The 26590-nt window shown below is 40.1% G+C and overlaps 1 protein-coding gene across 1 annotated transcript in view; it reads left to right on the top strand.

Moving 5' to 3' along the window:
* The window catches only part of ALK (ALK receptor tyrosine kinase), a 224651-nt gene that overhangs the window by 43313 nt on the left and 154748 nt on the right, over nucleotides 1–26590 (top strand). The window contains exon 3 of the mRNA XM_033513265.1: nucleotides 17128–17329. Within this exon, the coding sequence (XP_033369156.1) occupies nucleotides 17128–17329 (202 nt within the window). The remainder of the gene's footprint in view (nucleotides 1–17127; nucleotides 17330–26590) is intronic.

Raw genomic sequence — 26590 nt, 5'->3', positions numbered from 1 at the left:
CTTTGCTTTAAAGGTAAAGCTACCCCATGACAGTTCCTCTCTCTTTAGATGTGGCTTGGCTGGGTAAGAGCCACTTCATTTGTTATCCTATTTCATGGATATCTTATCACCTGTATCACCTGATACCAATAAAAGCTTGCTGGTCTTTTCTTAAAATGTGCTGCCTTTCTGGGCAAGTAAATTAAATCCCTATGTGACATTTGCTTATGTGAGAATTAATCTGTTATGAATCACATTTTAAGGCTCAGATGAAAAGTGCTGCAGAAATGCAAAATATTTATTATGTCTTTTATGAACAATTCTCTTGTCATGTATGCATATTCACTGCAAATTCATATTGGCATTTATTATCCAAAAGTGTTCTGCCTTTTTTGCTGTTATTGTTGTGGGATTGATTTCAGTACAGTCTAGTTTTTTAAAGGCCTTCTTTTTTGAACTGCACTATGCAAATCACAGCAGTAACAGAATCTTCAACTTCTTTTCCCTTTAATTAAATTTAGCAATTATAGTGCCATGGCACCTATGCGAACCACCATATGTTATTCATCTTTCTTATTGTTCTCAATTAGGGTGTTGTCTGGCATGGGTTTTTTTGTCTGCTTCTTCTGCAATGATTAATATAATAGAGTTATAATCTCACTTATAATCAAACTTTCAGGAAAGGTTATTGGATTTGAGGTGACTTGTATGCAAGCAATTTCCCAACAGCCAAACTGAATGCTTGCAATTTATGGGTTGTCAAACCTTTATCATTTCATGGCCAGATTATTACCACATCTAATAGACAGGTTTCTGGATTGTTGGGTCTTGTTTTTTTGGTTTTCTCTCCATTTTAGGGGCAGTATCTGTGCTTCATTAACTACAGTGTAATTTTATAAGAGGCCATATTTTTAAGATACTTTGTAATTGGCTTGTTATTGAGGCAGCACAAGGCAGTTGCCTTTCCATGTGTGGTGAGATGTAAGCAGAGCTGACTGGGAAACATTATTTGATTTCATGTAAAAACACAGATTTCTTCTTTCAAACTATAGGGAAATTAGGAAGATTAAATTTACATATATATATTTAGAAACTACCTTTTCAAGGAACAGGAGAAGCAATCAGAACTAGTACCCACACATTGTCTAGGTGAGATTTTCTTGTTCTCTCCTTGTAGTAAGTGCTATGTGCATACGAGGAGTGACGTAGTCACTAGGCTTGGTACTTTGTGAATGTTAAAAGAGGGAAAAAGAAATAGTTCCCTTGCTTATAGAAGATAAAGATTGATTTTATTCATGATTGAAGTAGGTAATTTTCTAGCCATAGGAGAATAAATGTTGGGCTAGAAGTATCTTTGTTTTCTCACTCTATAAAGGTTTTAGTTTCAACCGGACTATCATGCAAAGGAACTATGACAGACATTAGAGCATTTTCCCCCAAAAATGACAGTTCTTTTATAATTGAGATCATCCCAAGTCTCACCTGATATGCTGAGTGCTAAGGCAGGACAGATCTTCCTAAGCTATCTGAAATAATAACTGCAAAATTGAACGAAGTGTCAGCACCCATGAGAGGGTACATCATTGACAAAATGGAAAGGCAGATATGATTTGATTTTTTTGAAGTAGCTGACTAGGGAGGAAGGGTACTACATTAAAAGTATCTAAATTATAAAGGCCAACTTTACCCAGCTCTGAAGGTTTTAGGGTGAGTCTTTGCGAAATAAATGGCAGCTGCAATTCTGTTTCTGACTGGGTAGGTATCCACGTGCCAGAAAGCCTCTGTCATAAATTGATAGCCCTGCTGGAAATCTAGAGGCCAAGGAACAAATTGCCACCATTATTTCTATGAAACCAAAACTATTCTGAATGTGTAGTGTATAGTGTAGGTGGTGCTAGCTTTACCCAGTACTTAACTCTCCTAGAAAATATGAAATATTTTGGCTCTTTTGAGTGCTGTTATATTTCAAAATGGTTTATGTTCCAATTGTTTATGAACCATGATCCTTGATCAGCCTTCGTCTTCCCCACATAAGGTGTTAAAATCTGCAAATAGCAGGCTGTTTTCAAACCCTTGAACGCACTTTAATATTTCAAGTAATAGCATCAAGTTGTGTTTTCAGTATATTGCTCTCTTTTCAAGGGTTGCAGACAGAACTGTATAGGACCATGGAATTTGTTTTTTATGGCTTTATAGATCATTTTTCACCACCCTATTTGGTGTGATTTGGGTCTTGTACACTTCATTTACTACAAACCTGATGCTTTTACCTTAATACAAGGTGGTATCTGATTTCCATTTAGCTGTACCAGGTTAGTATTTCCTCAAGAGCCTTTTCTTGTCTTTGTGGGCTGTGCAGTGATATAAAGTGGGTTACCAAGCTCTAGTTGTCTGCCATTTCCAAATGAAGATAGTCTTTCATTTAGAAGCATTCTGTGATTTGTATTTGAAACCTTCAAAAGTGGTAAAACTTATGCAGCATTTTGAAGGAGAAAAGCATATGTGCAACATTATTCATGATTAGGCTCTGGGAGACATTATTGCAGCCTCCCAATTCTTAAAGGGGGCCTACAGAGCAGATGGAGAGAGACTTTTTCAGGTACAGTAGTGGTAGGATGAGTGGTAATGGTTTTAAATTGACAGAGAGCAGATGGAGATTATTTAGTAGTTATTTAAATTCTTCCCTATGAGTGTGGTGAGGCACTGGCACAGGTTGTCCAGAGAAGCTGTGAGTGTCCCATTCCTGGAAGCATTCAAGTGCAGGTTGATTGGGATTTTGAGCACCCTGATCCAGTGGAAGATATCTCTGCCCATGGCAGGTGTATTGGAACTGGGTGATCTTGAAGGTCCCTTCCAACCCAAACCACTCTATAATTCTATAAATTTGTTTCAGAATCACCCTGAAAGCATTTGTGGATTTGCAAAATCAGTCAAATGTACTATGTATTTTTTCAAATAATGCCTCTCACACTCACTAGACAAGCAGTAATGAAAACTTTATTTACCATTCAAACTTGACATCAGCAACCATCCTTGGAGTATCCACTGCATGTGAAAGCCTTTGTCTTAGAAACAGTGCTAGGAAGGGTCACAGCAGAAAGAACTGGTAGGATGAGCTGGTCTTATTTAAACATCCTAAATAAGACATCCAGTGCTTATACTGATTTTAGTTCTATTGTCTGCAAATTGAAAAATTGTGTGAAAACTCACTGACACATTTTTAAGTGTTCAGTTTGGAAGGGACCAGTGTATAAAGGATAGCAAGAGATGGTCACTGTAAGTAAGGCCTGTCATTTTTTGCTTTCATATTAGGGTGTTTAGTTCCTGATGGAGGTTTGAACATCAAGTGTCTCAAATCACAAAGGTTTGAAGATTGCATATCTCATTCGTCTGTGCTTGAATGCTGAATTGTCGCCTTGGAGAGAGGATGGTGGTTTTATGCACCTCACCAGCTTTCTTCTTATCTCCATCTCCTTCTGTTTAGAGTTCCAAATCAGTTAATTTTATTACAAGAATGCCAAAAGTTGGACTTCCAAATCAGTTAATTTTCTTACAAGAATGCCAAAAGTTGAAAGTGATTACTGTACTTTTCCTCCCAATGTGAAAGTCACACTGGTAGGCGTATGATTATATTTAATGGGAAAAATGGGATTCCTCTGAACAGTTAAATTCAGTAAAACTCCATAGTTGTTCAGTGCTGAAGGCCACAAAAAGAATGCAGTTTTTCTGTTTCAGCAGTTTTGTTTGCTTCCTTTTACACATTTCTCCTAAAGGGAAAAAACTATCAACCATATCTAAAACAAGGGCTACAGCCAGACTGAGACTTAACTAAATTAAATACCCTGATAGCTCATCTACAAAGATGGAAATGGTCTGAAAGATTTCTCAGTCTACAAGTCTCTGCCATGTTCCCTTCATATCAGTCCCATGTTTGCAATGAACAGAAAAGACATGTTTTTTTTTTCCTTTTTTCTAAAAAACAAACCAGCCAGTTTAATAGAAAAGCCATTAAAACCTTGCCAGTTGGGATGAAAAATGCTGCCTGCAGGAACTGTGAGAGTGCATGCTGTCAGATATGACATATATGCACAAACACCTATGGGCTTATTAGAGCCTCCATAGTGATGTGCTGTCAGCAGTGTATTTCTGCTGCATATGACCTTGCAATATTTATTTTTATCTAAAAGGCAGAGAGGGAGGGAGCATTATTGAGTGAAGCTTGGGTATCTCCTGTAACCTTTATGGAGTCTCTGCCAACCACTTCATAACAGTCTATAGCACATTCACTCTGTGTAGGACTTGGGTTATTGAAAAGCCATAGCAGTAAATCCTATGTGGCTGGATGTCACTGGAAATAGGAGAATTCTCTGCTCTTCACTGTTGTGTTACAGCTTACATGTCTGCTGCCTCCACTAGCTTATTCCTAGGGGAGTTTATTTTCCACCCTTAAAAGAAGGTTGCCAGGCTGATTTAAGGCCAGAAGTGATGCTTTCAAAAAATCACGGGTCTGTTGAACCTTGGATCATTTGACAGGTGGTCATAAGGTTTTGTTTGAAGTCAAAGAAAGCTGAATCTTGTCTGGTTTTAAATAACATCCCTTGCCACAAGATTTGGCAGCCTTGAGCTAATGCCTCCAATTAGAAAAGGAAAGACAGCACAATCATAAAAAGGAAAGTGACCCACAGGTGGAATGCAAAATGGAGGCAAATTATGTGAATGGTATAAAAGTGAAATAACAGGTAAGATCTCTCCTCTCCTATTAATATGGTGTTTTATACTGTGGGCTTTTAAAAGCAGCCTTATTAAAACTGAGGCCTAAGCATCTTTCCTTGCTGTCCTGTAGAGCACCAGTGACCATTGTGAATTTAAGGACAACATGGGTGGTTTCCCAGAAGTGCCTTAGATTCACTAAGCTTACTTTTGAAATCTATCTGTACCATGTTGCATAAAATATTGCACCAGTTACCATAATGCATCACTTCGTGAAATTAAGTGTTTCCACTTGTTTTTCACTAGCAGAAAAGTCATCTGCCACCAGAGTGGGAAGTGGAAGGCAAGGATAGTTGTATTAAGGCAAGCTGTCCCCACTAATATGCCAGATCTCTTTGGGCTTCTGAATCACTTCTGTACCTCCTGCATGTGCTATCCAGAAATAACACTCACTGGGGTTTTGCTCCACTGGATAAGCACTGGGAGGCACTTTGGGCTTAGTGTGGATAGAACGAGACAGCACTGAGGTCAAAATCCACTGTGTATCTGCAGTACAGGAACCACAAAAGCTTCATTTACACCAGCTTACCACTGAGATGTCTCACTATGGTACTGATAATGGTAATGGCTTTGTGGTGGGGACTCACTGAAGCCATCAGCTACAATCTCTCTGTCAGGCAGAGCCAGCTTCTAAACTCCTGAGTGTCATTCTGGGCTGTGTAAAATCCATGTTATGAGCCACAATCCATTTCCAATTTACCCTGCTATCCATTCCTTGTTCTGTTATCTCCAGGCTAAAACTAGAGTGGAGAGACAGTCTTTTAATAAGACAGTAGGTCTTTCATTCTGCAGCTTAAAAAAACCCAAATAAAATGGGATTTCTCATTTATGCTATATCTTATGGAAGTGAAAAGAGCATAGAATAATTGTAACCAAGATAAATACACAAGTCATAACCTTTCTAGCATAACTATGCCTGTTTCTAGAAAATTAGAATGTCAATGAGCTAAAGGTAATTTGTTCAGGATGCCAACAGAATGATAAGTCTGACTACTTGATTTTTTTTCTCATTAGATAGTTTCAGTAAGGCTGAAAAGTGAATGCAGTTGGTTGGAAGAGCTTTGTACATCTTTGCAGACACACCTCGACACACCTTTCCCCTGAAAATCTTTATGGCAGTTTGTTTTTTGAGTCAGAAATGCTTAGTTAGGGCTGTGGTGACATTTCAGAGACATTTAAGTACTCTTTTTGGAAGAAGAAAACTCATATGATGTATCATGGTTAGTCCTGTTTAATTGAATTTCATGTAACGTTCCTCCATTATAGTTAGGCTTTGTGCTGTCGAAATTTGTTGTTTTTTAAAAATAAATATTTCTCTCTTGAGACGAAGAATTGATTTATAAGTCATGCTGAAGGTAGGATTGCAACATATGAGATGATTGGCATGCCCTGTTCAGTGGGCAGATCCCCTGTGGCTGTGCTTTTTGTTTTTAGAGCAAAAGAACTGTACGGTTTTTCATCCATAATGTGCATTGAGAGCTTGAACTTCTACAATTTGTACTCATGTGAAACCCACATTGAACCCCCATGGGTATTTGCTTGCATGAAGAGTGGAGACTTTTCCCAGCTCTTTCACTGCTGGAAAAAGTAGTGTCCTTATTATTTCAGTCAGTTCACAGTATTCAGAGCCCAAAAGTGTGATAGGCAGTTTGCAGAACAAGTAAAGAAAAAACGGCTCTTCCTCAGCAGAAATGTTATTTTCAAGTGAATCGGAGTGCAATCACAATAAGAAAAGCCAACTGAGGAGACAAGGCACAGAATTTATGGTTTGGCATTGTAGCAAAAATATTTTGAGCTTCAGTGGTCACTGTTGACATGACTGAAGCTCCTCTTTGTTTCCTTGTGTGCTGCTGTCACTGTCTGTCTCTTTGTAGCTGCCAGCTGTCTTTTCCTTCATTCTGCTGGACTCTGGTGCAGTGGCTCTCTAAGGTACTCTCTGTAAAGAGGTCTGGCCTTCAATGAGTTTCCTAGGTCCTGTGGGGGAATAAAGTGTTTTAAATAATCCATTAGTCTTCCTTGGTACATGTTAAAGCAATTTTATCGACAGATGATACTGTGAACGTGCCTTTCTTTTACTTTACAGGCCAAGGCAACCCCCAGACTTTGCCATATAACAGCCTAGGTTCAAGGAAAGGGCAGCAAGGATTGTGAGAGTCAGAACTGGGGCAGGTAGTGATCAGTATTCTCAGCCATGGCCTAGAAAATGAGACACTGGTCAAATTTGTAGATGATCCACAACTGAAAGGAGAGGGGACTCTGCTGATGCAGTGAACGGCAAAACTTTGCTGCAACGGGGACTTGGAAAACTTGAGGAATGGCTTGACAGGAGCCTTGTGGAGCCATCAGAAGTATTTAGCTCTACTCTCACACCAGGATTTTCTAGTGCAGTGTCCTATTCCCCAGGCTGGAAAGTGGTGGCCTTGAGTAGTCCTGCTGAAGAGGACCTGCAGGTTGTGGAGGACCCAACCCATAACAAATAGGGTAGGCACCCATCCAAAATAAGGTAGGAGGAAGCTGTGAGAAGTTACTTGTTCAGGACCAGTCAGTGGTGGTGAGGCCACACCTGGATTGCTGTGTCTGGCCTTGGCTCCCCTTCCCAGGTCAAGGGGATGTGGGGAAACTGGCAGGGCCCAGTGGGGCTGCCGTGTGTTCAGGGGGCTGCAGGATGCACCCCCTCAGAGAAGTGGAGGGAGCTGGGCTTCTTTTGCCTGGGGAGAGGTGTCTGAGAGGTGAGCTGGAGGTGTCCACAACCACCCAGCAGAGATGCAAAGAAGGCAAAGCCAAATACTTGTCCATCATAGCAGAGGATACAGCGGGTGGTGGCAGCAGCTTCCCATTTGGGAGGTCCAGGTTTGATTTCACAGATTCACCAGGAGCAGAGTGCAGTGCTGAAACAAGTTGACCAGAGAAGCTGTGAAATCTCCATGCCTGGAGACTTTTGAGACTTGGCTGAATGAAGTTGTAAGTGTCCTCATCTAGTGTCAGTGATGGTTCTGCTCAGGACAGGACATTGGACAGAGACCTATGGAAGGACCTTCCACTTCCTGTGGTTCAGTGATCTCATTTTAAAGCAGTGACAGCAGTGGACAAGCTGTTTGATTCTTTGTGCTGGAAGGTCTTTGAGAGGCCAGAATCGAGAACAGATAGCTGGAGTCCAGTCTACTGAGATCTCATCCCACCAGTACATGTAGCCTTCATCTGAACTATAGTCCCTCCTTTACCTGTGCCACTGTCTTCAGAATAGAAAAGGGAATCAATTTTATTTTTCTGGAAAGGCAAATTAGGTAAAGTTTTAATTAAAGAGTTAACAGCAAGAAGTAGATGAAGCTAGCTCTTTCAAATAAATGTTGCCATCATAAATAAGGTTGTTGCCAATTGAGCAGTTTAGACTACTAATTCTGTGTGATGCCTGATTTTACCACATTGAGGCAAGCCCCTCACTTTTGTATTTTCTTTTCCAATTTGGAAAAGGGATTTTTAGCATCCTGAGGTTTAATCCTTTAATGTTTCTGCAATGTTTTGAATTTATAGAATGCGATCTTAAGTGTGAAGTTTAACTGTGTTGTTGGAGAGCACATGAGTTATCGAAGGCCCAGGGAACAGAAACAGTGTAAGCTGGTGGAATCCTCTTCTGTCATTGATTGCCTCAGCATTTTTCCAGCATGTCTATCAACATTCAGAGAAGTTCCTAGTGTCAGACCTAGAGGAAAGGTTGTTATACCCTCATGTGTCTGCTCATTAACATATGGTATATGGGTATATGGGTGAAGCTTGCTGTTTTTCTTACATGTGAATGTAAAGAGGGGTTTTTGAGTCAGCAGAAGGAAAACCGGCAGCCAGGGCAGCTTTCACAGTAGACCAGAGAGTCCTCAAAAGGTTTCTGCCTTCTGCATTTCTTTCTATCCTGTAACTGGTGTGCCAAGGCACTTTCTTCCCTTGTCGTCCTTTCAGTGGTGACCTAGGAAAGCACAAAAAGCATGAGGAAGCTCTAGGGCTAAAAGATGGGTAAAAAGGGGTCTCCCAAAAAAACTGGCATGCAGAAGTGACACCTGAGTTACTGAAAGGAAGGTGAATGGAAATGGTGTGAGCTAGAGATGGAGGAAGGATTGCTGAACCTTAGGACAGGCAGGGATTTGGTGACAGATGCTTTATGCTATGAGGCATTTAACAAGCTCTGGATAGGATCATCACATTTTCCTCTACTTATGGTGACAGCTGGCCAGCTAATAGACTCCTGGAACTGTGTACATGGATGTTCATGCATGTATGTGGAGAAGATGACAACAACAAATTGAAATGTATGAGACATTAAAATGCATCATCTTGTAATGATTTATCTTATTTATGTTATCTGTGGACCAATGTCATGGTTCTTCAATGGTCTGAGTTATCACTCTTGTGCACTTAAAGCTGACATAATGGCAGCTTCTGTGTGATGAGTTTAATCCTGACAGAGAATGCAAAAGGAGGCATGCTACACCACAGATTTAATTAGGTGCCTTCTCTTGTGGCTTTCTAGTTCCACAGAGGACTAACTTGCTGTGCTAACCACTTGTTTAACGTGGTCTCTGACGTTACTGAACTGTGAGTGGCTGCAATACTGTTCCAGGCACATTTCTATTCAGGTACTTGTGCGTCACAGTGTTGCTGAACTTAATTTTTAAGCATCCAGCCTCCTGAGTGTAATCGAATAAGCACACTCGAGGGCAAAACAGCAACTGGAGGCACAGTACTAGGGCTTCTTTTCACACCCTCCCCTTAACCACTGCACACACTGAGCTCCTGAGCAGGCATTCTGCCTGTTTTTACTGACAGGACCAGCTTCCTCTTAGCTTTCCCTTTAGTTCTGTCTTGCTCATGATGACAGAAAAATTTCCCATCCTCTAGTCTCAGAACAGGCATCTCAAAAGCAACTTGCCGTTCACCTCTGTCGGCAGCAAAAGAGAAGATGCATGTTGGTTAATCATCTGTGCAAGGCTGAATTATTTAAAGACCCTTCTGTCATTCTCTAGGAAAGATTTTAATTTCAGCATTGAATTTTAAGTTTTTAATTAACTAACTACTTTTTTTCAGTTCAGTGCTTTTTAGCTGGGAGCAAACATTGCTGAGTCATTTAGGAATTGGGCTGTAACAGCATCTGGCTCTAGATCCTGTTACAGAAGGCAATACCTGGAGCTTTTAATTGTTTTCTTCTTCCATCTGACTTTCCTTTTGATAAACTAGATGTAAACTGCTTTGTGAGAAAAACATTTTTTATTGTCTAAAGAGTACTGTGATGAGATCCAGCTTTTCCATATGACTATGCTAGGGATTATTGGAATTTAAACTGATAAATAGTAATAAATCTTTAAAGGGTGTTCATTTGGACTTCAGCTCACGCACTGCACCTGAGCATAGGGAAGTGACAAGGGAAATCTGTGAAAGAATTGTGTGAAGGTCACTGCTAGGAGATTCCTTCCTCTGTGTGTAAGGCTTCAAGGTTGCCTCCAAGAGAATGGTTAAAATAATAAAGAAAATTCTGAGACTGGAGTGTGAGAAAATGAAGGACTCCTGTCTTTCCCAACTTCAAGTCACATTTCTATAACACTACTGCAGTTCCCAAGGGTGACAGTGAACACTAGTTGTTTGAGGGACAAGGTTTTATATGAGTGAAGCCATTGAATTTAAGAGAAATCATATAGGGTAAATCAAGTTTGCTTGATGCCTTAGTACCAGGACAAAATTTTATTTTATTTTGCTTTGATGGATTATTTGCCTTCCCCTTTATACTTAGGAAATGAAAAACTCTTGAAACACAACATAATTTTTAAAGAGTTTTCACTTGCAGATCTCAGCTCTGATACCAATCTTGGCCGTGTGCTGTTTGCAGTTGTTTAATGTCTGCCCTAACTTGTCCATTTGTAAAATGTATGACATGCCCACCAGAGTTAGTATGAATTCATTAGTGCTTCTGAATTGCTCTTGCATCACCCAGAGAAATGTGCTCACACTCCTGCTCGGTATTAGAAGTGAAATCCCTGTTCTATTTCAGCTAATGGCAGGAGCTCTGATCGACTCCCAAAGAGGTAAGATATCATCCAATTACCATAATTAGATTGTTAAGAATTGTTCAGCTCCAAATTTTGTAATAATTCAAAGGCTGTTACCTTCATGAATTTTAAGTCAGATGCAAGTATAGCAGGTTGCAAATCTTCTGGTGCTTATGCAGTCACATTGCACTCAGCGCTGGAGACCATTCACATTCTTCGCATTCAGCACATTTTGGAGCCTTGATGAGGCAATTAGGAAATCTGTGTATATAAGCCCAGAAAAAGTATAACAGAATCTTTTCTTTAATGTTGTCACTCAGATAGTGCCCAGTTCTTTCATGGCTTTTGCCAACTATTGAGCTCCTGCTATGAGAGTTTTGCTTGAATAGTTAATTTGAAAGTCAAGTGTGAAATGAAGAATGCAAAGACCAGCTCTGTGGGATGTTTTGTGATACTAGTGGAAATGTTCTCTCCAGTCAGCATCTCTCAAGACTATAAAACTGGATTTAAATAATTTTTTTCTACTGTACAGTCCCCAACAGACGTTGACTGTTAATAGTTTTTACAGCTCTAATTTAATCTGGTAGAGTATTGAACTTGTACATGAAAGGTAATAAAATCCTTTTAGTAGGAAGATAGAGTTTATGTTCAGAATAACAATCTATCAGTTTTGCAAAGATTGTTAAATTGCTGCTTTATAAGTGTGATCAGATTATGTCAGCCTAGTTGTATTTTGAGTCTTGCTTTTCACAGAATCACAGAATTTTTAGGGTTGGAAGATATCTCAGTAGAGGAACTCCTCTACCAGGGTAGGGTCACCTGCAGCAGGTGACACAGGAGCGTCCCCAGGTGGGATTTGAATGTCTCCAGGGAGGGAAACTCCATAACCTCACTGGGCAGTTGTGCCAGTGCTCTGCCACCTTCAGTGTAAAGAAATTCTTCCTCATGCTGAGGTGGAACTTCTTGTGTTTTAGTTTACAGACACTGCTCCTCGTCCTGACACTGGGCACCACTGAAAAGAGTCTGGCACCATCCCCTTGGCACTTTGAGATATTTACATGCGTTGATGAGATCCCCTCTCCACACTAAAAAGGCCCAGATCCTGCAGTCTCTTCTCACAAGAGAGAGAAACCCCTCATTGTCTTTGTGGCCTCTGTTGGACCCTCTCCAGCAGCTCTGTGTCTGTCTTGTACTAAAGAGCCCAGAACGGGACGCAGAACTCCAGATGTGGCTTTGCCAGGGCCAAGTAAAGGGGCAGGATCAGCTCCACTGCCCTGCTGCCCTCACTCTTCCCAATGAGTTCCAGGATCCCATTGGCCCTCCTGGCACCAAGGACAGACACACTGCTGGCTCACAGTCAACTTGTCACCCACCAAGGGTCCCTGGTCCCTCTCCACAGAGCTGCTCTTTAGTAGGTCAGCCCCATCACATGCTGGAAATTCTAGAGCTCAGCTGCAAGTTGAGGAGTTGTCTCCATATATTTGCCCCAGAAGAGCTGTTTGCTGTTTTTTTGCTGTGAAAACTTTGCTGAGGACCCTTATTTCCAAATGTGACTTTTCAGGCTGCTGTATTTTTGGGCTGCACCCATCTTTCCTGGGCTGCTGGCTCAGAAAGATCCAAGGATGCAATGGGGTTGCACTGACCTTGCTGAGCATCACAAGGTTGTTGAGCAGAAGAACCTGACCTGGCTCTGTCTGTGCTTTTCCCCCAAGACTGACCAGGAAGGATTTAGGATATGAGCAGTCAGCAGGGTGCATTCAAAGCTATTGGGTAGCTGTCAGATGACCAGCTTTTCAAAGGGCTTGCAATATGACTCCAAATTTACCCTGTTCCTAGGGCCAAAGGAATGGCTCTGTGTTGAGAGCACCTCAGGGTTGCCTCAGCATTCACTGGCATGAGTTTCAGGTGGTTTGTGCATCCGTGTCAGATAAGGATGTTGGGCCAGAGACTGTGGGAATGGGCTTGGTTGCTGATGTGGGTTTAAGTTGTAGGCTTACCAGTTTGTATTTCTTCATTTGGAGACTTTTTTGGACAGGTGCTTTGTTCATAGTGTGTCTGTGCGTGCATGGTACTTTAACATCAATTTTCTTGTTTATAAACAATCTGTTACCTCATTAGTCCTGAACAGTAGAACTTGAAGATGTCTTCATCACCTCAAAAACATCTTGCCACTAAGCTGAAAAACCGTCCTTCCCTTTGTGTGACATGAATGTTAAAATGTTGTAAATAAGTTTCCAGAGGATCAACAGCAATTTTTCATGCAGGATATATTAATTTGTCTTGTAATATTCCTTTTATGTCAACTGCAATAATCAACTGTGCTTAAAGCATAAATATCTTTTCATGTGTGTTTGTCTGAAGTGACAGAAAGTTGCCAGAGATGTTATCAGGCACAACATATGAGGATGAGTAACACCATTGCCTTATGACTGCAGCTATTTAAAAGGCAGGGAAAAATTATCATTAGAAGCTGAATATTATTGGTAGGTTTGTCACAAAGTGTGTGAGTGTTTAGAGGGAATATTAAAAATAATGTATTTGCATTTAGACCAGCACTTTCTGGAACACCACAGAGCAGTATCAGCTAGTAGGTTTTCTGTCATATAATGTAAACATGGGTGTACTGGGGGCAAAATACTGACTGCTGTTCCCTCTGCAAACCTTGGGTTCTGTGTGATGACGAATGAGCTCAGGACTCCAGAAGTGCTAAGTGCCTGGATCTGTGGGTGTATATCTAGTTATAATTTCATTATTTTAACTGAGTCTCTTCAATATCAGTGTTGCATTGGGCAGCCAGGGTCCAATTTAAAACCTGTAGCAAAAGACTCCTGCAATGACCCTTGGTGGTAATCATTGTGATAGGTAACAGACCCTTCAGAGTCCTGAATGTGGCACTGGCAGTGTGCACCATGATGGGGCCTTCCATCTCAGCTTATATCCCCTGGTATCTAAATAGCAGCAGAAGCTTGGTGGAAGCTACAGTGCTTTCTCTAGCTCTTCACCCAGGGGGATTCCAAAAGTCTTATTTGAGCTGCAAGCCAATAGGAGAAAATAACTGTAACAAAATTCTAGCTGGAACCTTAGAGTCCTACAGTCTACAGAATGATCTCCAAGCATGCCACATGGATCTCCACTGTGGGGAAATACAGGTGAACAGGTAGCTTCTGGTTTTGATGAAAGTCTTTCTGTGAAATAGAATATTTTTGTATCCCTTGGCACAGATGTGTAATGGATCTCCAGGTGATCCCTTAACTCTAAGTAGCAGTCTCTAGGCTGATCCTGGAAATGCTGGTCATACTGATCCTGTGGGGGAGCATCACAGGAAAAAGGAGATTGTGCTTTTGAGGGAAAGGACAAGGGATTTGTGTTCAAAACGTATCTTTTCTCACATCAGATACATTAATTATTCCTTTGTGGGTGCTGTGGATAATCCCAGAATCTACAAATTCTGCTGTATAAGAAAATGTCTGTGGTGTTAAAGCAAGTATCTGCATTTCAACTTTGGAAACGGTTCCCATAACACCAGATTTAAATGATGCTCTGATAGTTCCTTGCTTGGCACTTACAAACTAAAAGAGCAGTAAGAGCAAAAAGAGAACTCTGCTGCAGACAAGGAAGTCACCCATGAGGTAGCTGAGCTTTCAAAAACAAGAACAAAGTTGTGTTTATTCTCTCCTCTTTTAAGATAAAATAAACATGTATATATATAAAAAAGTGCAATCTCTCATAGCTGTAGTATTTGCTCAGGTAGGTGATCTCCCCAAAAGGATGCACTGGGAGGGAGGACATTTCTGACAAGACTGGCTTGGTGGTGAGGCAATGCAGTGTAATCCATTATGGAGCCATGTCCTCTGTAATGATTTCCTAGGAACCACTTCACAGCAGCTGATGTGGAGCTGTTCCTCCTGGGAGCAGCATCCTGGGAGAGTGTGCTGGGGTAACCCCACCGTGGCAAAACTGTGCTCCTTTTAGCAATATAAATCAGTAGGTACAACTGGCCATGTGATGAGTAATAAGCTGCAACTGCACAGTGTGAGCCCTGCAGACAGAGAGTAGAAATAAAAAAGTCAGAACAAAGGAGATTCGTGACTGTCTCACAGATTTGTTGTAGCAGCCACCTTGGTCTACTACTGGACTTCATTGATGTTTCAATCCTGACCTCAAGTCAGGGCATAAGAGGAACTATCCTTGGCAGCTCCCTTGATTTAGAACCACTGCAGGAGAAGAAGGAATGAGAACCGCCTTTGTTTGTTATTTTTAAAATCTGACTCCCTGTTGCAAGGCAGTAAGATGTGCAAATGGCTCTTGCACCTGGCAAGTTACCATCAGCAATTATTGCAACACTTTGTGTCTTTCTGCCACCAGCAGAAATCTCTTTGCTCCCTTTCATGTCAGAGATTTCATTGTTCTTATGGGGATGGTAAAATTAAAACCACAAGATTTACTGCTCTAATTCTCTTTTGTTTGTAACAAAAGGGAGAGATGGGGGAGGATGATACATGTAGCTGGATTTTATTTTGTTGGGGCTTTTCCTCTTTTACTGACCAACAGAAATAACTGACAAAAACTGTTTAAGCTCATCAAACAATTCAATTAGCAACTGTGTTGAATATTATTATTTAGATATAGGAATCTTGCTATTAAGAAAAAAAAAGCTGTGACTGCATTTCACTCTTCTCTGTTTGAAAACTTTGACATCTGAGCAGGCTGTACTTCATGTATTTCTTCATGTTTCTTTCAGTACAGATGTTGTCTAGTTTTAGATATGTCATTAATGTGGTGTAAATGTCAAGAACACTGTTTTTGACAAATACGTCAAAAATGTTGTTTATGACAAATGTATGTGAGGGAAACAGTGTTTGATAGTAATCCAGTTTTCATTTGTAACCCTTTCATTATTTTTCTTTTTTTCTTTGTGTGACCTGACATGGCTTGCCAAATCAGACTTTTCCAAAGGGCCATGTATGAACACAAGTGCAATTCCCATGTTCTAAACCAGCATCTGATAGTGAGCTATTAAAATCTGAGCTCTTGACTCTCAGTTCAGTAGAGAGAAATGAGAGCAATCGAATAACCAAATTCACCAGATGCCTTGTGGAAGGAGGTGAACTGCTGCAGGAGCTCAGAGTGGCTGCTTTGGACCTCCTGCTCCAGAGTTTACAAACTGAGGTGAAAACAAGAACTCATTTTTAGCTCCTTAGCAGTATTTCTTAGACACCCTGGATATCATATAAGCCATGCTCAGTGATGTAGGAGATCATTTCTCTGAAGCTGCAACCTTGGCATTTTCAAAAACAAGCTTCTGCTCTGGCTAAAATTCATGCACATTTAAAAAGAAGTTTCAATTACAGCCCTGTTGAGCTTTAATTTCCCTCTCAATGGAATTAAACTCTTCATCAGATCTGCATACTTTCAGTATTAACAGACAGGCTGTATTAATGGATGCTCCAGGTAATCAAGACAATGAGATTTCATTACCTGACCAGTCTTGCTAGAATTTGTGGAATATCATACTTTTCCTTGCTTCGAGGGTTGGTCCCTTTCATTTGCCAACTACAGGCCCCAGCGTGCTTGTTCTGTGGACAAATTGATAAATTAGTCAGCTGCCGAAAGGGAGTCATTTGACTCACCTGAAATGAGCAGCAATGGGATGAAAATACATTACCTCTGTCCCACTGGGTAAGCCTCAGATTGTATTGAAATAGAATTAGGTCGAGGGAGTCAATGTAGTGGATAATAATGAAATGTTTAATGTGGATTAGCTGCATATAAAATTAATACATTAGAATGAATTGCTGAAGAAATGAAACTGTGTCAGACCTTTATCCTGTCTCTAATATTAGACTTAAAATCACTGCAATCTTCTGTTTATAGATGAGCATAAGAAAAGCTATTGAATTTGTGTATTATTTGGGTAAGTATTATAAATAAATATGTATACACCAGAGCTGTCAAATCAGGATCCAACTGAACCAGTGCTAATATATTTGAGTCTGAACCAGACCTGAGAGGTTACAGACAAGAATATAAACTGAAAAGTCCTTAATCACCTGTGTGGGCTTTTTTCTTCTGGGAGTTAAATCTAAATGTAATATTTGTTTTGGGCTATTCAGAGGTGAGTTGTAGTGTTGCTTTACTCTTAACAAATTATTTAATACAAAATGGGCAAACCTTCCAAACTAATTGGTAAATATAATCTTTGTGAGTATAATCTTTGAGATAAACTGTGAGGTATGGAAGTGCTGGAGAATGAACTGAGACATAAAACTTAAAAGTATTCATCTGCAATCTAGGAGGCTTTGGGGTTTTTCTAATTTTTAAAGCTTTCTTGTTGCATCCTCTGTCCTAGGTTCTTTTCTGTTTCTCAATGCATCAGAGAGGCTGAGCCCCACCATCCTGAGCCCTTGGCTGAGGAGCAACAGTGATCAATGTGTAGTTCAAGTGGCTGTGTACAAGTCTCACCAGCAGAGTGGAGAATATATTGCTCGTGTCCATCCCATTGATGAGAGCAGCAGCGAAATCCTATCAGAGGAGAGTCCAGAGAAACATGGGTAAGTCTCATCCCCTTGTTTGACTCACAGCTTGAATTGAGAAAAATCACTCGATTGTGTAGAGCCACAAAATGCATGCTGCACATCTGAGAGGAGCAGGACACTCCACTGAGAAGATGCTTGTCTTGCATGGGTCTAAAATATCATAGAAGGTGGAGATTGGTGCTTATTTTATTATACAAAGCATTAGCAAACTTCTGAATCCATGTAATTGAGTCTCTAAGTCAACACCACATTTATTCTCAGTGCTTGCAGGTACAGATAGAGCGTGGATACTCATCCTCGGGTTAAAGCATTTCTGCCTAATTCTCTCTGTGTGATTGCTTTTTACTACTTCTTAACCCATGTATACTATTGGGCTTAGAATATCTACTGAGTCTTTGCAGTTTCATGTGCATGCATACGTTTTCAGTTTTGTCTTCACTTCTGTTTTTTTTACCCATAAAGCTGTTCAGAAGTACTAGCAGGGGAGGAAAGCTTTTGATCTTTCAAGGGTGCAACTGTTTGAAATGTTTTATCCTCTTTGTGCAATTAATCTTGATGATGTTTTAATTTGTCTGACTTCCTGTGTATTCTTTTAAATTTTTGTTAGCAGCAAAACAGCAGGAGATGAACAGACTAAATTTCAAGATGCTGTAGGAGTAGAGTAACTTGGAATTTAATTTGAATATATGTGAGCCTAATGTTCTACCTGCTCTGTATACTGACTATTTAAAATTTTTATTTCTTACCTTTGTTGTGAAATGTGTTAAGCAGCATAATTTTTACCAAACATCTCAAATGTTCTTTGTTTTGATGTGATAGATTAGAGAGTTTCTAATAGCAAATCCTGCTGGCTTGTAGTCGTAACAAGATGTGATTATCTGATTACTGTCTACAGCAAATTCTGTATCTTCCAGTAGCAAAAGGAGAATGTGCAATAAAAAGCCTTGCAGGAGATAACCTAACTCACAGAAACAGTTTGAATAGTTGTAATTCTCATATAACACATGGCCTATAAAAGTGAGGAGGAGAGCTTGAGTGTGGATCTAGATCATACTTAGTTCCAGCAACATCATCCAAATTGTAAATTGCTGTTGATGTCTGGGGAGAGGTAATTAGAGGAGCCACAGCAGCTGTCTTCTTCCTTAGCTCTTTGCAAATGCTGTGTTCTGTGTCACAGCTAATAAACATGCTTTGTGCAAAGTGCCTCCTGCGTTGGCACTGCCACTGCTCCTTGGCACTCACAGGGAATATTGCTGTGTGTGAAATGCTCTGGTCTGCTGCGTGGAGGAGCTGCGGCTCAGATCTGTGGGTGGGCAGAACTCACCAGGAGCACAGGCAAGTGCCAAATGTAAGGAGCCTTAAAGGGAAGGGAAAGATTGCTTTAAGTACAGTAACAAATTCCTACCTTTGCCATCTGCTGGAGATAACATGGATGGCTCAGCTGTGTGCTGCAGATGGAGATCGTCACCACAGTAAAGAGGGTTTGTGCTTTTGCAGAAGGTGGCTTTGGTTATAGCTTGACAGTCCCATATGCTTGCCAGAAGTGCAGCTTCCTGCCCAACCAATCTCTGTGGTGTGTGGAGGGCTGAGGATGTGCCTGTGTCTTTCATGGGTTTGTATGTCTGACTCCTTGATACTCTTGTGTGCTGGAAAATTCCAGTTGGAGCAACCAGCTGGTTCATTTTCCCCTCCTCCTTTGGTCCTGTCCCTCCACTGCAAGAGGCAGTAACTCTTCTCTCGGCTCAGCAATGCAGAAAAACTCTGCTACTGTGCCCACATAAATGTCACATGGGGATGGTTAAATAGCTTCCCACAGCCACAGATGAGGAGGTAGCAATTTGTCACAATTTGCCCTGAATCTTCATTCCAGAATTGGAGTGCCCCTCCTTTGTTTGGAGGGATAATATCAGCTATTCCAGCTCTGATAACAAAACATGTAAATCTCACTTTTTAAAGCATCTTTTTTCCTTTAAATAGGAATCCAGTATAGCTGATCGAAAGTCAAGAATAATTCAATGGAGTTCTTAAATGAACTATCAGTCCTACAGTGGAAATCTCTTCTGTTCAATATTTTATTTTGTCTTGGAAATTGCAAACAATTGTGTTCTTTTATAATGAGTTCTTTGACCATGCTATAACCAAATAATTTCTAGAATTTTATAAGGATTTTAGCTCTAGGCACAAAGTAATTGAATTCTTCAATGATGAGTCTGTGCTAGAAATAAAAACACTTTAAAGTTTCACAGATGACACTTCTTTGATTCTGTATGCTTTATAATATATTGCTTTGCAAACAAGAGGTGTAAAGCGTTTGTAGCTGCCAGAGACTTTGTATGTGCAGTAGTGAGTCCATGCTGTTGTTTGAAATCAAGCTCATCACAGGAAGAATGTGTTTTTGTTAAAAAAAAAATGCATCTGAGGGGTGATAAAGCAATAAGTTAATTCCAGGGCGGATTTTCTCAGATATTGAAGCATGCACAGCACTAATATCTTCTTTACTTTTTTTTTTTCTTTTTTAAATTGTATAACCTGAATTACATATATTAAGGCCTTACAAGGTCTTCACAGTTCACCTACATTTACTAGAGAAAAAAGTGGATGCAGTCAGATATTACTGTTTCATTCAGGGTGAAACCAGGCAAGCCAAGGTTTTGGTTGACAGCACTTGAGGCTGATTTTAAGTAGAATATATGTAAAGCTATGAAACTGTATTAGGTGAAGACAGCATGACACCCAAATATTTATTTGTTACCAGAGCTCACCCTTGCTGTCTTTGTGTGTAAATTACTAGGTGTTATTATACATAAAGACTCAAGGCAGAACTATGGGTGTTCTGTTTGCTCCTCTGGTCTTATTCCTTAGAAAAAAACCAGCCACAGCCTGTGGACTAGAGTTGTACGAGTTCCATAATGAGCAAGAGGGGTTAGAGAAATCGTTGTGTGGAAGACACCTGCTTGTTTTATTTTCTTACCTACATATTTCACTGCACTTGGTGTATTGCATGCAGGAAGAAAGGTGGCTAAGCTAACATGCATTGCACTGCAGTAGGGTGGGGCAGATGGAACATACACCAGGAACAGAATGGCAGAAGTGGTGGCTGGGAATGGTTCTTGAGTGATGAACACCAGAGGCTGGCAAAGCAATAGTTATTTTGTGGTAGACAGAAACTCTGCCAAATACAGTCATGACTTTTATATATACTATTTACAAGAATGTTTGCTACTCAGAAGGTAACTATGTCCTTGTTTATCAGCTGAGCAGAACTGTATACTTTTAAAAATTATTATTATTTTTAAAGGGGCAAAAGGTTTTACTCCAGTTTAAGCTCTGTGGGTTTTGGAGCACCTTTGGTTAGACCTTCCTAACTTAACTCCTAAAAAATCAGTAGGACTCCTTTATGTGGAATAATACATCACTGTGCTCTATTAGAGTTAGATGTGTTGCATGGAAGTGTTTCTCACTGCTCTGAGTCTGTGGATGCTTGTGATGTGGTTAGTCTCTTCTGACATCTCTTGCAATTGTGTTGGGTTTTATAAGCACCCGCAGATGATACAGGGAGAGAACCAGTGCACTGCTATTGATCCTTTGTACTGGCAAAAGAGCTGCTATAATTCCTGCCATGGAGCACAGCACTCTCTGATTTGTCTCAAATGACACCACATGTGGGTACTATCTCGAGGTTTTTCTGTTCCCATGGTGCTGTATACATTCCTTTCTTGATATTTAATGGGGTTCCCATTTTCTGTTTCTGTAGGTGAGGAGATAACAAGTATGTTTATGTTGCATATTGGTAATTTAGCAAAGCAGAATTGCTGCTAGTTTGAATGTTGACTTCTGGGTGCTTGTCAGACTGTCACTGTGGCCACTGATTTAATTTCACTTCTCATATTTTTTTCCCATGTGTTAAATTTATAATTATAAAGCAAGTAAGATTGTAAGCGTGCTAGGGTGGAGAAAGCACAAAGGAAATCAAGGAAATCTTGTTGGCAAAGTTAGCGTTTGTAATGAAGGATTGATTTTCATTTCTTTAAATCTGTGTATTTTGGAGAAATTAAAATTGGGCAAGGACAAAATGATCATGTATTACTTCACACCTCTACTTCCATTGTTAATGGTGAGCTGCAGTATTATATACTATATATCAAACCAAGCTTTTTATAAGAACATAGCAAGTGACACCTAATTTCAATATGGTCTTTATTGTAGACCTCCCTCATCACCAAGATCGAGATTGATCTGAAGACTTTTGTGTAAATATGTGAAGTCGAAGGTGTTTCTTAAATAAAACATGAAATGTGAACAGGCATGAGAAAGGAAGTCATAAAACACTAATATTTCACTAGCCAGTACTTCAGTAGGTATATGAATACTGGTGCACAGAGCACTTCCAACAGAGCAAGTTCACCTGGTTCTGAAGGTTGCTGCAAATCATGATAGGCTATTCCCTTTCTGGCATCTACAACTTCACTCAAGATTGATTGCATTGATAGATGTCAAGGAAAATATATGAAAGAATCAGTAGCATCTGTCACATTTGACCTTGGGGTTTGAAATCTGAAGGTTATTTCTTGTACTAGTCTTGTTCCTTTTCTTTCTTTCTTACCAGTAGCTTCAGTAGCCTGTCTCAGAGACCAGGAGTTACACAGAAGGATTTTTTGTTTGTTTTATATTCTTTTTGTATGGATGGGGAAGGTTTGTTTGATTTATTTCATTTTATTTTTTTCCCCTTTGCCTTGAAAAATTTCATTAAATTCAAGCCTTTGTTTTCCAAATGCCTGGGCTGAGACATAAAAAGAATGAAGACCAAAGTCTTAGTGTGTATTTGAGACATTTAAACTTATTTTTAGCATCAAAATATGTCTCAAAATTTACAGGGTATTTTTACTCTCAGAGAATTCTAAATCGAGAGTTTAAGTGATTCAGTTCAAACTATGTATTTGAGAAATTCTGGTAATCCAGGAAAATAATTTGGATTTATGGATTCGTTAGAAACTAAGCTCTCTCACCCTGATGGCCAGGCACCACTAATCCTTAATTTTAGATAGATAACTTGAATTGTTCTAGACAGAAAATTAGTACTTAAACTTTTTCTGTGCTATTACCCACTAGCCAACTTTTAGTCCCTTTCAGTCTGTGAAAATAAGTGCAAAGGAAGGGAAAAAAGAGGAAAGAAAAGCAATGACAAAGTTGGAGTTGCTTTTCCCCCTGTCTCTTTTAAAGGATGCTCTATTTGATACCCAGGAAGAATCAGTTTAATATCTTTGATAGCAAATGCTTGCATGTGGAAAAAATATTTTCTTCTCCACCTAGTAAACCTTTGGTTCTTCCAGTACCTCAAGATCTGAGGAAAGCTTTAACTGTCGGTCATGGCACCTTGAGGAGTCCTTTGCTATCTACAAAATCCAGTTTGTGCAGCATCACAGAATCAATTAGGCTGGAAAAGACCTCTGAGATCATGAAGTCCAATCTTTGTCCAAACACCACCATGGGTGTCAGCTAGACCATGGCACCAAGTGCTATGTCCAGTGTTTTCCTGAACACCTTCAGAGATGGTGACTCCATCACCTCTGTGGGCAGCCCATTCCAATGTCTAGTCATCCTTTCTATAAAGGAACTCCTCATAATGTCCAGCCTTAGCCTCTCCTGGTGCAGCTTGAGATTGTCCTCTCATCCCATCACCGGTTGCCTGGGAGGAGAGGCTGATCCCCACCTGGCTACACTTTCCTTTCAGGGAGTTATAGAGAGTGATAAGGTCTCCCCTGAGCCTCCTTTTCTCCAGGCTAAACACCCCCAGCTCCCTCAGCTGCTCCTCATAGGACTTGTGCTCCAGACTCTTCACCAGTTCCATTGTCCTTTTCTGGATACACTCCAGCACCTCCGTGTGTTTCCTGCAGTGAGGGGATGGACACAGGATTTGAGGTGTGGCCTTGCCAGTGTCAACTACAGGAGGACAATACTGCCCTGGTCCTGCTGGCCACACTTTTGCTGATCCAGGTCAGGATATCCTTGGCCACCTGGACATACTCTGGCTCATTTTCAGTGCTTTCAATCAGCACCCCCAGGTCCTTTTTGGCTTGGCAGTTTTCCAGCCACTCTGCCTCCAACCTGCAGTGCCGTTGTTGTGGTCTAAGTGTAGGCTCCAGCACCTAGTATTGTTGAACCTCATACTGCTGGGGAGATTTAAATTAAAATCATTCAGGATCTGTAAGGTAAAATACAGCACTGCAAAGTTTTAGGCAATAGTACAAACCTGATATAGAAATGTCTGCACATTTGTAGACCATTTTCTCATTCCACTTGGGCACAAGATTATGTGGTTCAAATAGTCACTTTCACACTAGGGTGAAGTAAATGTCTGTACACTTCTGTTTAAGTCTTCGTGGTTTTGCTGCTGCTGAAGTGCTCTATTACTTAAGATAAACATGGGTCCTTTTTGGAGATTGTTTTTCACTTTAGAGCATGCCTTATTTTTCCATGTAGCCTTAAGTCAACAAAGCAGTGTCTTCAAAGGGCTCTGGAAAGGTTTGCTGTGCTGTCAGTTGAGATTGGGCTGTAGCACCTTATTTCTTCTTCCATCTATATGGAAGTGAACTATTTGTTCCTATTAATGATATATTAATATTACCATAAACTGAATTTTGAGTGTTATTCACTGTTGTGGCAGATAATATTGTGAAGGAACAATATCCTATGACCTCTTGGACCAACCAAAGCCAACCAGCTTAATTCAGTAGTGAGCAATTGAAATTACTTTTTTTAGCAGTTGGTCATAGTCCTAATCAAACTGATGGAAAATCAGTTTGGGGCAATGTGAGGGGAAGGTGGTCTTTCTTTTCTTGTAATATATGTTATCAGACAGTTATAAAAGGCAGTGCTGCCTTTTATCAATGTTTGCCAGATTCATGCAAATAGGAAGACCAAAGTTGTGTAGTATAGCTCCAATTACAATGATGAAACAGTGGGGGATGTAATTTTAAAGTTGAAATAAAGTAGAAAATGAGAAGTGCATGTCAAGCGTGAAAATTTTGCTTACTACTGAAACACATTACTTATTATGTAGAGAATGGAGAAAAAAAAATGAAAAAAGAGAAGTATATTGTTCAGGATAAAGGCTCACTTTTTACCAAGTGGAATAGCGTTTTCTACTGCTTTGAACATAGTGCTGAACACACTGTAGTGTAGGAGAACTGGGGTGGGGAGCTGGATTCCTAGTATGCCTTGGCACAAGGATCCTTGTGGCTTCCCATATAATCACCTGGACCTGTTGGTAACCTTCAGCCCTGGGAGCTAGTTCTGGCCAAGAAACCTCAGAGTCTGGCACATCTGACTCTGTAGAAATGATGCCAAACTGACCACACTGAGAGTTCAGCCACCCTTTGTTCACCTGGTTTGGATGTTTCTTCTTTGAAACCAAAGATTTCTTAATATAAATTATTTCTTACATGGCTAAAAAAATTTATTCAGACCTCTCTGAACAACCTAATCCAACTTTTATACTGTCCAAATCCTGGGCAGAAAGGTTTGTCATCCTAAACTTTTGTACCTGGTATCCTTCAGAATTGTTTTCAGGTTCCTCTTTTTTGGTTGTTATGTTATTCTCACTTTCTAAAGTGTGGGTTGGCTTTTTCCCCCCTTTCTCTCATTCTTGTTTCCTTGTTTTATAGATCTTGTATTTTTTTTTTCTCTACACAGAGGCTTCTACTTCAATTTTTAAAGTCATCCTAAACTAATCTTCACAACCTCATGTTGATGTTAGTCCATGATGCACTTCCTATCAGTTTGGACATGTCAGGAAGAATTGAGTTTTGATAAAACCTAAACAAGCAAAGCACCTGCCACACATCCACACACCACCCAGCCTCGTCTTCCCAAGCTGCACAAACACTTCAGTTTGTTGTCTTTTTCTTTGTTTAGGTGTCCTTTCTGCTATATGAAATTGCAACAGTCTTTTAGGATCCTTTGCTGTGTCCAAGTAACTTTGCCCATAGCCAAATGCTTCCGACATTTGTTTCCAGACACTAGGCAATTAATATTGCCAGCCTTGTTTCTAGTTATTTTTCACTCCCCTCCAGCTAAGCTCTCTGTCATTCTGCTGTTGGCCATGTTTTATAACAAGCCTGTGGTATAATTGCTTTCTGTATCTCCTACTTACTTTTGACCTTAAAATCCTTCTGAGTTCTGTGCAACCTCCTCTGCGGCTGTCCCATTTTGGAGCATGGCTTTGTCATTGTGTGCAATTTCCTTGGGGCTTTCCCTGCTAATGCTTCAGAATCTCTTTCTTATCCAAGGCAAATCTACCCTGCTGTAGGAAGTACTGTAGAAGATTTACAAGGTAATATTCCTGCTTTCAATTTCAGAGAAAAATTAACTAGGTGCTGATAACTTTGCAAGACTTGAAAATCGTGTCCTTGAACCATCCACCTGCTAAAAGGGTTCCTGTAGTGGGAATGCAGTTGATTCCGCATTCTAAGTCAGGGTCTCTGCTATCCCCCTGAAATTCTTGGTGGTTTTCCATGACTTGCAGCACAGGGTTCAAGGTTTGTGGGGCAGCTTTGCAACCTCACTTTAAAGAGCACTGTCTGTATTGCTGCTCACCAAAAATGTTGCCTATTATTCTCAACTGTGGGTAAATTATATGTTTTACACACAAGAAAAAAGACAGCTCTGATAAACTTGACCTCTAACTTACAATTTGCTTCTGCATATTAAAAAATCAAAGGCTTATTCAACAGGAATTAAGAAGCTAATTCTCAATAAATTCCCACATGGGAAATTGAATGAAGGGTTAGAAATTATTTAGATTCTGATGCATGCTGCAGTGGCAGAGGCAACAGCCTGAAATTCTTTTCAGTGATTGAGAAAAGCACTGCATGACTTTCCACAGGGATACAGTGAGGAGTGAGATGTATGACACCAGTGTGAAGCACTTTGCAGAGATTTTAATTTAAAACTCGTGTACCATATTTGTTAAATAGTATTGCTCCTGCCTGAAAGCATTTTTCTGTCAAATACCTACCTTTGTTTTGTTTTGAATTTTATTGCTTTCTATAGCACACATCTAGTACAGTAGAAATTATATTCCTTTAATAAAATACTTTTTCAAGAGCTCTTTCTTGTACTAGCAGTGCAAACCATTATTGTCAGCAGCTACTCTAGCAAAAACATGGGCTTTGGGGTTGACACCAACACCAAAGGCACAGGTTTCAGACAGCCTTGTCAGATCTATTTTAAATAGTGCTTGAATCAGGTTATTTCTTCACTTTTGCACTTTTGTAG

The sequence above is a fragment of the Parus major genome, chromosome 3 (assembly GCF_001522545.3).
Source record: "Parus major isolate Abel chromosome 3, Parus_major1.1, whole genome shotgun sequence".
NCBI classification, from domain to species: Eukaryota; Metazoa; Chordata; class Aves; order Passeriformes; family Paridae; genus Parus; species Parus major.
The sequence above is the reverse complement of the archived record's forward strand: the minus strand, read 5'-3'. Positions and strand labels throughout refer to the sequence as shown.